Raw genomic sequence first — 15,409 nt, 5'->3', positions numbered from 1 at the left:
TGCCTACACCTTCAGCAGGGTAGGATGAGTAGCTTGATTGAGCATTTAACCAAGCTTTAAATCGTGGAGGAGGGAATTCCCCAAAGGGTGCTATTACCAGTAAACAAGAGAATAATACTGTGTGGCAAAAGCTACAAATGTGTATTACATGTGGGGAAGGGAAGGAGGCCAAGGAGTTATCGCATGAAGGATAAAAATGTTGTCAGTTACCATATGAAAATTTACCTTTAAGCCCAGAATCTTATTTTAATAATGAGAAACTTGAAAATTTTTTAGAGTGAAAATGTTTCATATCTTTGAAAGAGCCGTGGAATACTTTAGCAGAGGCAAAATGCTAGGTAGACCTACAACCTAAAAAGTAAACATGCCTTCCTAGGATCCCTTCGTTTTGGTGTTATTTATGTCAGACTACCAGTTGGACAGGTCATTTGCCCCAGTAATAACTGGAGGTCTAGCTCAGAGTTTGAGCTCCAGGCCCTTCTATTCTTTATTCCCACAACCTTTGTCCTCTGCTGTGGCACATAGTACACAAAACATTGAGAAGCCTCGCAAGCCAAAGATGGGGCTTTGCTTTTATTCTTGATAACCTTGCCTTTGGCTATTAGTCAATGTAAACTCAAGATGTCATTATTTGATTAAAGTTGAAGTTTTCAAACTTCATTCAAATCTGCATTTGACCCACAACTAAAGATCTTAAGAAGAAGGTCTTGTCTGATTCAAGGAATTAATTCTAAGGTTTCTTAACACCACATCGACCTTTATAGTTTGCACCACTTGTGTGTTACCATGTGAGTTAATGAATGTTTTTTGACATCCATGGTCATGAATGATTTTTTTTTTAAATTTTCTTTATTTTTTTGGCTGTGTCAGGTCTTAGTTGTGGTGCATGGGCTCTTCGTTGTGGCATGTGGGTTTTTTCTCCCTCTAGTTGTGTCGCATGGGCTCCAGAGCATGTAGGCTCTGTAGTTTGCGGCACGTGGGCCCTCTTGTTGAGGCGCGCGAGTTCAGTAGTTGTCACGCACGCAGACTTATTTGCCCTGCTGCATGTGGGATCTTAGTTCCCCAAACAGGGATCGAACCCGTGTCCCCTGCATCGGAAGGTGGATTCTTTACCGCTGGACCACCGGGAAAGTCGCTCATGAATGATTTTTTTTTAAAACCAAGTTCTCTTTTTACTGAGCTAGGTTTTGTTGTTGTCGTTGTTTTGTCCTTTGCATTCTCTTTCCTCTTCTTTTCCAAACTGAAGATCATTTATGTTTTCTTACTTACTTGGCTGGGCAAATGTGATGATTCTTGAGTGATAAGTATAGTGATAGTAAGCAGAAATGCTAGAGATGGTAAACCTTTTGTCAGCTGCTTTATTGAAATGACAAGTCAGAAATGAGAAAGTTTGAGTTGGTTTCTCTGCACGTCTCTCCCTTTAACCACCATGTTACCCTCACTGAACACGGGAGATCTCTAAGAAGCTCCCAGATCTGTTCTGTTTTGCAGCCCTCATCCTCTCATCTCTGCTAAGTCTTGTATGAAAGGTAAGTCTTATTCACATTGGGGCACAGGTGAGGATGTATATTTGTTAAATACCTATCTACTTCATGCAGTCCTGGCAGGTGAAGTTTAGTTTTTAATAACAGCACTTCATTCTTTCATACAGAAGGAGGTTGTACCCTGGTTCTAGAAATAAAGTTTAGGTTTTTTCTTTTTTCCCATTATCATTTCATGTTTCCCTTCATCTGCAGGTTCAACCTAATTTCCTTTCAATGAAAGCGTGGGTTTCCATGGTGTTTGATACTCTTCTGGTCATTGTCGATAGCCATTACCAACCCAGAGGACAACTTTTCTCCTGGTTTTATTATGTAAGTTTGAGAAATAAAAAATGATTAGAAAACTCAAGAGTTGATTCTTATATCAATTGTTCATGTGAAATCCATGATATAGTGTAAGTCTTAGCCTTAGCTATACATTAGATATAAGTCTTAGCCTTGGCTGTACATTAGAGTCGCCTGGGGAACTTTAAATGTATATATATATACATATTGAAAAAAGAAATACTGATGTATAGGCCTCACCTCTGATGTAATTGCTTGGGAATGGGTCCTGGGTATCAGCGTTTTGGAAGCTTTCTAAGTTATTCTGATGTGTAATCAGAGTCAAGCGCTACAGTTGTAGTAAAATAAATGTTGGCTAAGATGGAGGACCGTGAGTTTCTGGTCTTAGTTTTTTTCATTGCAGAGTATGTGACCAGGGGAAGTTCAGTTAATCTGTCTGGACCACTGTGTCCTTGTTTATCAAATGAGGTGATTGAGCAATATTAGCTACAGTGATTGTAGCCCCAGCTTCACCTCTTGTTAGTTTTGTGACTGTTGACCTGACACTTAACCTATCATCTTATTTTCCCTTCCTGTAAAATAAAGGTAAAAATGAATGCTTTGCCAACTTTATAGAAGATTGTGAGGATCAAATTATATAATCTACAGGAAAATGTTTTGAAAATGTGAAATGCTCTATAAATACAAAGTAATATTGTTGATCATAAAAAAGCACCTGTTACTTAGTCATTCTCTTTCTTCATGCTTATATGCTAAGATCTGAAGCAAATTGAAAACACACTTTGTTGGTTTAGGTTTCATTTTCCCTTTATTGGCCGTAGTGCATGCTCTATTTCTGTATCTGCATGGAATTATTTTGGTTCTGCCTTATCACTATCCATTGCTTAGGGAATTATAGGGATCATGCGACAATCAGCTGAGTGGCAGAGGATTACAGTTGATTTGAATAAAAATATAGCACAAGTCCTGAACTGTTGCTAAGATCACGATTTTAGCCTGAAACTTCATTGCCTTACGTCTTCTTTGTACAACATTTTGTGTGCCTCTGTCCTCCTGCCCTTAGGAGGACCTGGTATGTATCCATCTGGGGCTTAGGGTCTGGAACTAGATTTTTTTTACTATACTTGAGGACAAAAAAATGACTTACTAGATAACGTAGAATTAAATTGGAAGGTAGATTTTGCTCAAAGAAGTACTTTGTTTACGATGATTTGTTTTCTGTCAGAAGTTTTCTTATTTTTTTAATGATGGATGAAAACCTTGTTAACTTATATGGAGGTCATTGCAGTAGCTGTCTGGTTCAGATATTCAGCAGGACAGGATATTGTATTAGACTTCTAATAGCGCTGCTTAGTTCTTGCGATCCAATAAGAATAATGTCTTTAGTAGCCAGCTCGGGGTTGCCTCTTACCTTTGTGATTCTTGCATTATTATACTTTTTCAAAGCCCTGCTTCAAAAGCTACTTTCTTTATTTCCCTTGTCTTAGCAGCTGGGTCATTTTGAGTAGTATCGTCATTGTAATAGTGCTATATTAACTTAAAGAATCCCTTAGTTCATGTTTGCTTTTTATCCTTAAAGTACTAAAGCTTTAGAGAGCAAGCGAGTATAGAATTAAAAACACTTTTTAATGTGTTTTGACTGCAAGGGACAACACGGCCTTTATGGTGTGTCTGAAAATTTGAAGTGGGTAATACTGAGGAATGATAAACGGTCTTTCTTCCCCATTTGAGACATATTTATAAATCATATAATGTCTGGTGGAGCTCTCTAACACAGGACTCTTGTAGAAGCTGTTCATATTCAGCTGCCCTGTCATTTTATTAGGGTTGTTATTCATTTCTTTTCCCATAATTACATATAGGAAAGGAGCATATAGAGCTCTCCGTTTCATTTTGAATAGCTGGTTATTGCTTTGTAAGCAGAGGCTTTTAGGATTTCAACTTCCTTTTTAATTAAAAGGAATTAACCCCCTGTAGGAAATAATCCATCTACTGGGAAGCATTCCCACCAAAAATTTTGGGAGATCTGCCAATAGATCCCTGTGCCAAACTTACACTTATCCCTCTGTAACTAAACTTGAACTGCCCTCACCCTCACCCCTTTTCTTTTCTCTCCCAGAAAACTCCTGGCTTTCTGGACATTTATAATGTGGCTTGGTGGTTTCTGCAAGCTTGGATAGCTTCACTTGGGGTTTCTCATTATATACAAATGTGGGCTTTGAAAACACTGATATTGTTTCAGGCTTTATAGTGAGGGAATTCACACCCTTTAAAAGGAGACACTTATAATTTGTTTTTTCAAATTTAAAAGGATATTATTAGTCAACCTATTGCTTAGTAGCAAATTGTTTTACTAAGAGTAAGAAGGTAACCCGTAGGTAAACACAGAAATAGATTTATTTTTTAAATTTTTTTGGGGGGTGGCAAGGGTGGATTTAGGAGAAGCTTGCATTATTGTATAGCGCTTTTGTGATAGGTGTGTGTCCTTCATGTTTTAAACAAAAGGCCAACCCCCTGTTTTCTTTCTTTGGCATGTCCTAGAAATCCTATTCTGGTGAAAACACAGCTAGTGCCATAGCACGTTCTGCGGCCGCCACGGCTTTGTCTCTCCTTGTGCCAGTTTTCATTATCTCTTGCAAAGAGAAGGTTGAGGAAATCCTGAACATGCTGACTGCCAGGTTACCTGGGAAACCAAGTGCTGATGAGTCTCAAGCCGTGCAAATCCACATGGGCCTTGCTTTGGGGATGTTTCTCTCTCGCTTGTGTGAGGAGAAACTCAGGTACAGTTTATTAAAATATTCCTGTTTTTCCTCTTTGTGACTTATGTGAAGGATTTGTCCCTCTCTCTTCCCCCCCCAACCCTCCCTCCCTCTCTCTCTCTCTCTCTCTCTCTCTCTCTCACACACACACACACACACACACACACACACACACGCACACATTATATCTGAGCAATTTGTGGTGCTCAACTTTTTGAGATGTGCAGCTTGATCCTTTATTCTCCTTTATGAATGAATTTGTCTCTCTAAAATACCATCATATAAACATTAATGTGTTTTAAGTGTTCCTCTTTTTAAAGTGATTGATTACTTGAAAATCATTTCATGCTTAGATGAAAGCCATGTGTAATAGACACGGGGAAAGTCTAATCATATGGTGCTATACATTTTTAAAAGCTTCTTTTATTCCCTCTGGTTTATAAGGGTGAAAGTAGTTACTTATTCTTTGTTGATATCACTATAAAATGAGAGGAAAAGATCGGGGTACCCTTGTGCCTGAGGGTGCGGGAATCACTGAATCACCTGAGAACTGCATGTACCCAGTTTTAAATATTGCTTTTATCCTGCGCCCTGGCTACATTTTTGTAATCCTTAAAGAGTCTTAATCTCTGCATATTATACTGTGTGCTTTATTCAGTTTGATTGCTCATTTTTAGACTGCTAGCTTTACTCTTGAATGGAGCTAATAGAATATCAAAGACCCAGGTGGAAAATTCCAGTAAGTGGGAAAGTTTTTTGGTGCACGAATCTACTTTAGTTTTGTTGCTCATTATATTTATTCTTTATTTTATTACCGATCTTAGAATTTTATATATCCAGATTGATTGTACTGTGGTACAATGAGTATTTGGGGATCATGAATATTTAGATGTCACTGATTTGGAATTTCAGCCCCATTTTCCTGCATTGGAAATAGTAGGGATTGTGGGGAGAGGAATTCTGTTCTGATGTTAGCTGTCCTTAAGCTTCCCTAGTTGGCAGAAATTGTCTGTCCAAAGGCAAGAAATGGTGTTGATGTGGGTAAATTGGGTGATATTATGCTATATTTAGATTTCTGTTTGAAACCAGTGGTTAAGTTTACATTTGTAATTTACATAGTTTTGTGCAAACATCCATATGTGAAACCTTTATGAGAACTGCTATTGATCTAGGGAAATACTGTATTTCAGATGATCATTTTCAGTCCTTGGAAACATCTGTTGGATGATTGGAAAGACTGGCTTAGTTTTTGTGATCATAAATGAAACACTTCCAGAATATTCATTTTGTTCTATTCACCAGTATTAGTATACACAGGCCTGGTTCTGGACGTGAACAAAAAGCTGCCCTTTGCATGTGAATTGACTGTTACATGTTGTGTGTGGGACAGAACACAAAGTACTTTTATAGACTTAAAACGTGAAAGTGATTTTTTTTTTCCCCTTTGCTTCTATGCTACAAATGGCGGTCTTTTCACCATCTGTGTTCATGTTCTTTCTTCAGTATCTTTTCAAGCTACTTGTTTTACAACTAAAAATGAGCCATGACAGTTTAATTCCAGGCAACTCATTTCATCCTATCCTGGCTCTGGCTCCCTTCTTCCTTAGTTTAGGAGGAAATGCTGCTGGTTTTAGGGCTCGACAAGCTTACATTTGTGGTTAATTTAATTATGCTACCTGGAGAAACCTATGGTGAGTCCCCTAAAGCATCCTTTCTGGTTCCTAGATTGCCTTCCACCCCTATCTACCCTACTTGACTTTGCACCTGCAGGAAACCCTGGGGAAGGACACCAGGAAGCTCTTCCTGAGGCGGACTGCCCACAGAATAACTGCAGATTTTAACTTTGCCGTAATGATCCTGTATTTGATAGCATTCTCCTTCTGCCTGGTGTGTTAGTACTGCAGCCATTAATATAATTATTCATGGTTCCCACCTTCGTAATTTCATAGAGCAGAGGAATCTGAAATATATGCCTTTTAGTACTAATAAATATTTTACTAGATAATGACAGTCTCACCAGATAATGACATTTTTGGAGAAATTTTCTATTTTTCTAAAATTAAAGTAAGTGTCTTGAGGGCTACTAACTCTGAATAATCAATGACATCAAATAAGTGGCCCAAAGTGGCCCCTTAGGAAAACAGGATCAGTACAATATCTTGGTCTCAAGAATGAAAAATCACTTTGTAGAAAAGAATTTTGACATTCAATCCATCTTTCTTTTTATTTTATTTTATTTATTTTTTTTGCTGAGGCTTATGAAAAATCTCCTGAATTTAAATTCCAGTCTAGAATTTATTCAGAAAAAGTATATTATTCCAAAGCTTGCTTCTGTCATAACTCCCAGAGGATACTAGGAGGATCTCTCTAGCATTTGTTTAGGATATTTAAGTACATTTTACTCCAGAGAACAACTATAATAAGACTTATTTAGTTAAAGCTACTAAAATTGTGTGTACCTGTGTGCATGTTTTCTCATTGCAAAATGTACTCCTTCACCTCAGGCAAAACCGCTATAGTCTTGGTTGGAGAAGATATTATTTAAAGTGCGCTCTGGCTGGCTGGCATTCCTGGGGCTGCATTCCACTCAGCATGGTCTGACGCAGCAGCAAGAGAGCTGACATGTAGGGACCCCTTGATAATAAAGTGTCGGTGATGAAGCCCACAACTCTGCCTGAAAAAACAGACGTAGACCTACCTTTTAAGTTTTATTTTACTCTAAAAGTCATAGTTCTCACCAAGACAATTACAAAAACCACATCAATTACTGTATAAAGGCAGAAAAATATAGGGCTGGGTTTTTCTCCCCCTTTAAAAAAAAAAAAGAGAATAGAACTGAAAACCTCCATATTTGAGACATGAAATCAGAAGTTATAGTTTTTGCAAGAAAGATTTGGAATGATTGATAATATCAGCTTAATGGATTAGTAAATATTCTGAAGAAAATCACCTTAGCATTCCTAGAAATAATTTTTTGGAATTCTGAGCTTTGTTCTTATTTTTCAGTGATTTAAAAATTTGAATGAGCTGAGAAAATGCAAAAGTAGCAGTTTTAGGGTTTATTGGTTTGCAAGTGATTCTCATGTACAGAAACCCAATTATTGAATACATTCTCTGACTCAGTTTCTCTGTCTACAAAATATATGTGAATCATCAATATTGTTATTTGCCACTTTTATGTATTTTTAAAAGAAATGCATTTTCAATAAAATATTGAGAGCAAAATATTACATAGTAAATATTTTCGACAGTTGAATGATTTTAAATAATTCATGTTTCCCTCTTGGTCTTTACCCAGTGATATATCTGGCCAACAGATGAACCTTCTTCTGATGAAGTCTTTGGATGCCCTGGAAAATTGCTGCTTTGACACTAGTCTTGAATACAAGTATGTTGATTCCATTCCCTCTCTGATACTCAGAGATTGGTTCTTTCTTCGCCATAAATTTTACGTTCTGTGGTGAAATATTTGTAGGACCTGGTCTTGAATTCCTTTGTGTAGAGATTTCAGTAATAATTTAAAAATCTGTAATTAAAGCTTACTTGTTCTGAAACCCATGTTTCAGAAATAGGAGGTTTGTTTCTATACAAAGCAACAAATGTCATTTTGTGGCTGTCACTAAGTTACCCATACCTTAGATTCTGTCTTGTACTTTACCATATGAGGCATCTATCTGGGGACTTGTATGTATGACAACCTTTTAAAAATTTGTTGAAAATATTCTTTCAATTTTATTTGACCAAGAGAGTCTTTGACTCATGATTTGGATTTCCCTATGTAATCCAATGTCAGAAGAATCAAAATAGAAACAAGCAGAGGTTACACCAGAGGTTCCTAACCTCCTCAATATTAGTAGATCCCTTCTCCCCCCAGACTTCATGCTTTTAAAATATTTTGTCTGTTAAACTAAATATCTTAAGAGTTCATTTGTTTTCTCATTCCAGTCATGAAAAACAACAAAAACAAAAAGGAATAATCAGAAAATACAATACAAAATGGTGTTAAACATACTCATTTAGTGAGACATTGAATGTTTTAACTCATCCATGTGGCTTGTGTGGGAAAACATATTGTTTTATTAGGCCTTCTGAAATATTGACACTATTGAGAACCTGGATTGTACCTTTTTGGACTTCCCCATGTTTTGGAACTTCAGGTTTGGATCTTCTGGGCTGGAAGTTACTAGGAAACTCAACAGAGTATAAGCACTAACCTCCAATTTATTAACTCATTTACTTCATGCTATTATGGGCACTGTTTAAATATGAGTTAAATCAGTGTTTACCAAAAAGTCAGTGTTTAAATTTCTGGCCTTTAGGAACTTATGATCTAAAGTTACATTCATGGATGTAGCCTGTTAAGTTCAGACTAACAAAAGCATAAATGGTAGAAGTACTGCAAGTATCATGTATTTCATTATGTGTAAATAAATCAGATCTTCACTTAGTAGGTGGTAGTTATGAGATCTTTCACATGCAGGCTAGGTTGGATAAGAATGCTTGAAACGCACTCACTTTATCACACTTTAAAGTTGAACACGTCAGAGATGAAATGACATGTTAAGAGTGTGGTTTTGAGTATGGGCAAAGAAAGAATTCGGTGGCATGATTCAAGTCTCTTAAATTTAGAAAATGATTAATGGAAGGGATAGGGTCATTTAACTGTTTGGGGGGCCGGTGAAGAGTTGAGTTTTTTGAGCCTAATTCATGTGTTGGTGGTGCTGCCTTTTACAGCCAAGGAGTAAGGTAAGTTTCTGTCCTTTCCTCTCCCCTCTCCCCCTCTTCCTTCTTTCTCCTGCCTTCCCACAAAGGTGTCCAACATATCTGTAGCTCAGGGTATTATAAAGCTGGGGAGAAAATTGTGATTAACATGCTGCACACTTTCAGCCAGCTGGAACAATCAGGAGGGACTCTCACATATCAGCTCCTTGAGTTTGCAGGAAGGTTGTTTGAGTGAAGGGAGGGCCATGCGGATAACTGAATTATCCAAGGTATGGGCATTTATGCATTTACAACCTTCATATGTCTAAGCATATGTAACTTTAAAATTAACTTTTTATATTAACAGGGTTCTTGTTTCTTCATTCTTACCTTCTTTCTTGATTCTTACCTTCTTAATAAGCAAATGTGTTTGGGAGAAGGAAAGGTGGGCCTCCACAGGGGATTGAGCCTGCAGATTCAAGTAGAATAGGGTCATCAGAAATTTCCTGTCCATTTAGTAAAATCTTGCTTGCCTTTCAGTGCCAATTAAAAGCCCAGGTCCTTCAAGAAACCCTCCCTTTATTCTCTCCAAACTGTGTTTTTCCTAGTTAATGAAGTTTACGATTTTGTCATTTCTAATGCTTTGTGGGTGTCCACGCTTAGGTAGTTCTCTCATTGGTTTTGGGTTCCACTAATATTTACTGAGCAGAGCCATATTTTGCTAGGCCTTTTCACATCTGCTTCTCGTGGAATTAAGCCCTGATTACAACCTAAATATTGATACTAAAGCAGGAGTCACCATCACTTCAGTTTACAAATGAAGAACGTGAGTCTCAAATAGGAGACTGGTTCAAGGTCATGCACTAAGTGGCAGAGCCAGGAGAGAAACCTAGGTAGTCTGACTTCAAAGCCAGCTTGCTTTCTCTTGCTTAGCACAGCATGGAGAACACATTTCAGTAGAAAGCAAGCAGTTTGACACTTGACAGTGTGGTGTTGATTATTTTTTCTGACATGTGGATGTTGCCTATCATTGAAAGCAGAAGAGAGATTCTAACTAGGCCCAGACCTGGTTCATAGCATAAAGTATTCCCCCATCCAATGAGCTTGCAGGGGTCCGGGGCAGTCCTCTCTCACCTGAAATATTGGAGGCGTTACCCAAAGGTAGTTAACAGATCTGGGAGCGTGCTACCTCGAGTGATAGAATTCACTCAGAGCAAATTTACCACGCTTCCTTGGTTTAATGGATGGTATCCCTGCTGAGAGAACCGAGCACCTGGTCTGGTGTTTGGGGTCCTATCACTTACATTTTGCTGCCATCTAGTGGTACTTATTACACCATTTCAATCTTCACAGCCATACCTAGTCATGTTATCTATCAACAACCTGAGCATTGGTTAATTACTGTTGAGCTTTTACAAATATGATAACAGTTGTATAGCACTTTGTAAAGGGCAAACACTATACAAATGTTAACTGTTATTAGAACTAATTATTAGATGGCCTAGTACTTAATCTGCAGAATAGCCTACAATACACTAGGGAATTTAAGATTCATCTCTGGTTAATTTTAGAAAAATATGTCCCAGTTGATATAGCAACACGCATATCGGAATTATGAGCATAGCTTTTAAGACTCAGAATTTCCTTTGCCAGTGATATTTTAATACACTTGGATAAGAGATTCAAATAAGTAATGACATAATGGGGCATATCATCCTCTTTATCATTTGTTAGTTTTTTTTTTTTTCAGTACGCGGGCCTCTCACTGTGTGGCCTCTCCCGTTGCAGAGCACAGGCTCCGGACGCGCAGGCTCAGAGGCCATGGCTCACGGGCCCAGCCGCTCCACGGCATGTGGGTTCTTCCCGGACCGGGGCACGAACCCGCGTCCCCTGCATCGGCAGGCGGGCTCTCAACCACTGCGCCACCAGGGAAACCCTGTTAGTGTTCTTATAGGAGATTTATGTTAGCAATTCCAAAACCTCAATTTTATATCTAACACAATTTATTTCATCTGTTCAGGACACCAACACTTAAGTCCTTTTTGTTTTCAATGGACAGAAAGATGTGAAAGCTATCTCTGCCCAAGTTACTCTTGGTTTAGAGCTGGTAGAACAGTGAAGCTAGAATGAGGTAAATGTGTAGAAATGCTGAACTAAGCACCTAGAAGAATCTGTAAGACTTAGGACAAAAGATACATACATTAAAATGTAGAAGATTTGGAAGTCAGAAGGAAACATCAGGAATGAAGCTTTAGGACTACCTTCTTGGTACATGCTGGAACAAATTAGACAAAGTAGAAGGAAACAGTTCAGATGGGCAATAGATGCATACAGTCTAACGTATTTTTATTGGCACCCATATGTACTTAGTTAGACTATATATTCGTGTATCATAACAGTCACCTAATAACCAAATGAATAGAATCGTTAGTGACTGTTAACCTTGCCCAAGAATAACTCTGCTGTGATAATTTTTAGGTAAATGTAAACTAGAAACTGGGATGTCTTTTTCTAGACCTTTGTGCCCATGTACCTTGAGATGGTGAAAGAGGAGCTTCAGTCCAGGGGATAGAGATTTTTGTGTGCCCAAAATAGCCAGAAAAGCAAGACCTGTCTATTATTTGAAAAAGATGAACCCCAGTAGTTAAGTGAGCTTTGAGAAGAATCTTTTTTCCTCATAAACCTGACACCTCTTTCTTAAATTAGTCTGGCCAAAAATAGAAATCGAGTTTTCTTGATTGAATCTTGGATGATATATTCAGTGAATTTTACCACTCATAAATTTTGCCTCCAACTGAACATGAAAATCAAGCCTTGGGGTTTTTTGGGAGGGGGTTCCCCCCTATAGATTTTCTCTCCACTTTAGATTCTCTTGAAACTAAAGAGAATTTGGTCACTTCTTCAGCATTCAATAAATGTTGGTTGAATGCCTCTCCCTGTCAAGCAGTGTTACTAGGTGCCACAAATACTGTGGTGAGGAAAAAACAGAAAAGGTACCTACCCTCATGGAGTTTGCAAGCTAGTAAAGGATGTGGTCAGTAATCAAATCAGCTCCCAGATAATCTTCATCGGAGTATATCATTAAAATTGTCTGAAGTAAATTAGTACAAGGTACTATGGGAAAATACTAAGGAGGATCCCTGCTGTGCCAGGGCAGGTATCCCTGAGGAAGTAACATTTGAAATCCTAAGCATAAATAGCAGTTACATAGTTAAAGAGGGAGCAAAAGTTAAATTTTAAAGTATTAAATGATATTTGTCTAACTATATCTTTGGTCTGATTTCAGGTTTTCAAAAAAAAAAAAGCCTTTCCTGTAGAGTCTAAATGAAAACAAAGACTTTAAATCCATTCTAATCAGCAGTAGCCTTTCCTCTTTCAGAAATGTGATTTGTCTCAAAAGCACACAGTGTTCAGATGTTAGATGCTGATTTAACTCATTGAAATATGCATTATGCTAGTTGAGCTGGTTAAGTTTATGTAAGCAGGAACAGCAGTTCTGCCTGACTTGGATTATTGCTGCAGTAGCTTCCTGACAAAGGATTTTCTAATGCCAGATTGTTGTGCAATAGAACCTAGGAAAACACACCTGAGACATGTTGCCTTCTCATAAGCATTCCATCATGGCATCACACAGGGTGCCGGGAGGGGCCTGGGTTTGGCAGTTGGAACAGAAGGCTGGAAATCAAAAAACCCTGTCTTCTGTCCATGCTCTGCTGGAAACTCTCTGCGTGACCTTGAGCAAATCCTGTAGCCTCTTCATCCTCTTGGGTATCTCTTATCAGATGTGGAAGCTCCATTGGCACAGAGGTGTCAGGGGAAGTAACTAACGTATTCAAGAAACTATGTGAAGGTCTTGACGCCAGCCAAAGCGAGATAGATGCTATATAAGAGCAAAATGACATAACATACGGGCATTGAAATATGTTATTGGAGAAATGCCCTGGAATGTCTTCTTAAGCAGTAGATAGCAGGAAGAGAGGCAAGCCAAACCAGAGTGAGGATGATTTCTGAAAAAGTCAGCATTTCCTCAACTTGAAAAACAACAATGATGATAAAAACTTTTTCAAAAGAGTAAAAAATTACCCTCAAGCCACATTTATCTTATCACACTAACTATAAGTTTTCTGGGAGAACAATTCTTTTCTTTAAATGGATATGTATTCTTTCAGGAGAACTGGGGCACAAAGCCCAAGATTCCAATTGAATTGTCACATGGGGTAACTTTTGACAAGCCTGTCATTTGTCCATTTTCTCTCCTGACCCAGTGGTACTTGGAGGGATCAGAAGGGAGAAGGGATTAATGTCATTGTGCACAGACAAATACACAGTTTCTTTGAGACAGAAATTCCACTTGTTGAAGTTGACTAGGAAACATGAAGCACTTAGCAGTACCTCGTAATTATGCCTTGCATTTATCTGCCCCTCCTCCCCCCGTTATTAGTCAGATGGCCTCAGCTCATATCCTGAAATTTAGGCTTTTCTCTCCTTATGCAGTTAATCATAGCGCACTCAGCATGATTGGTGGGGGGGGCAGTCAGTGGAGAGAGGACCACAGCATTTCTCTAAGTGCAGAGATAGAACTGGTTTGACTAATTTTAATGCCTCCTTCTCTTACAGAGTTTGTCAAACTATTTCATGTATTTATTTGTTTTCTCCATTGGGTACATAGCACTGGCATGGTCCATGGACACATTTTGATTGGGAGGGGCGGTTGGTCATGGAATACACCTGTACACCAGGCAGCAGAATTAGAATCCAGCCATCTTACCTCGGGTTGTAGAGCACTGGTGACTCCTATGATAAGTGAAGAGCAATGGCGTGGATTTCTTACTATTTTCACTCCTCATCTTTTTTTGGCATCCAAGCACGGGCTGTATACTGGGAGTTGGACTTGTCCTGTCCCTCATGAGCCACAGCAGCCGAACGGAGTCGCGAGTTCACGTGGCAGCCTCGCTTCGGAAGCTCTCCGTGTACCTAGATGACAGCGGGGGCCAGAGCAGAACCTTTCAGGAGGTAGGAGACCAACGTTCCAGTTTCCTTCCCTCTGCTGGCTTTTGTTTTCCTCTTGCTGCTTATTTTCTACTTCTCCTGTTTTTGTAACTCCGAAATTAAATCCTTCCTCAATTTCAGCTGGGCTAAGGGGAAAATCTGAGTGGCGAACAACCTACATTAGATCATAAGGTTTTCAAATAGTGCAGCTATTTAAATCAACTTAGACTTACATGTGGCATATAAGAGCCTTTAGTGAATACAAAAACCTAACTCAGCATCACTAGAAGGCAGTTTCTAAGAAGAGCTGCAGTTTCTGGAGGAAGGTTAAATGGAGATTTTTTAGAATTAGGCTCCATCCAAGTATAACTTTAAGAAATGGCCAGGAATAAGCTTAAGAAACTGTGGATCGAAAAGGCATTTGATTTTTTTAATGTCAGTAAGCATGAAAAATTGAGGAAATTCCCTTCACCACACTTAATGAAAAGATTTTTCTGTGATGGTGGAAATATATGCAAAATTGGGATCCTGGGCTCTGGTCTGTGTGTTGACTGGGTCGAGCATGACATCTGAGGCCTGTGTGTCTATGAGCCCAGGTGAAGCCGCGCCGCTGCAGGGCTCTTCTCTCTGGGAGGAGCCTGGGCCGACCTCTTGGCCTCACTAGATTCTACCTCTCATTAGAGCAGATCCTATTTCCCCCCGCCGGCCTGCCCACGAGCTATTGATGAGCACATAATGGCTGCTGTGTTTCCCAGCTCAGCTCCTCTGCTTTCAGCAATAGGACTTGTTGAATCAGTGAATTTCTTTGGGGCACAGAGGGTTGCAGTTTTGTTCTAAGACATGCACCACATTTCCATTTTTAAAGCAGTGCAGAGCACAGTTGGAAAGTACATACATATATATTTTTTAAGCCAAAGGAGAAAATGTTACAACCATGGAGCAATTTGATTAATAAATGAAAGCAAGGTTTTTATAATTGATACATCTGTCTGCCTTGATGGTTTGATTTAGAGGGCCTCAAGCAAGCAGTTTTGGTTGTTCCTCCCCTCTGATGTTTATTATCCAATATCTACCTTAGAAACTGCCTCTTTTTTTCATGCTGTATCAATCAGTATGAGGAGTTGAACATTTCTA

The 15,409-nt window shown here is 38.8% G+C and overlaps 1 protein-coding gene across 4 annotated transcripts in view; it reads left to right on the top strand.

Annotated features, from left to right (window-relative positions):
• The window catches only part of FOCAD (focadhesin), a 326,170-nt gene that overhangs the window by 253,891 nt on the left and 56,870 nt on the right, over window positions 1-15,409 (top strand). For all 4 annotated transcript variants that reach the window (XM_067041424.1, XM_059072504.2, XM_067041423.1 and 1 more), the window contains exons 26-29: window positions 1,737-1,853; window positions 4,368-4,606; window positions 7,884-7,973; window positions 14,152-14,299. In XM_067041424.1, coding sequence (XP_066897525.1) covers window positions 1,737-1,853; window positions 4,368-4,606; window positions 7,884-7,973; window positions 14,152-14,299 — 594 coding nt within the window. The remainder of the gene's footprint in view (window positions 1-1,736; window positions 1,854-4,367; window positions 4,607-7,883; window positions 7,974-14,151; window positions 14,300-15,409) is intronic.

Source organism: Kogia breviceps, chromosome 8, assembly GCF_026419965.1.
Source record: "Kogia breviceps isolate mKogBre1 chromosome 8, mKogBre1 haplotype 1, whole genome shotgun sequence".
Classification (NCBI taxonomy): domain Eukaryota; kingdom Metazoa; phylum Chordata; class Mammalia; order Artiodactyla; family Physeteridae; genus Kogia; species Kogia breviceps.
Note: the sequence above shows the minus strand (reverse complement) of the source record. Positions and strands in the feature narration are given on the sequence as shown.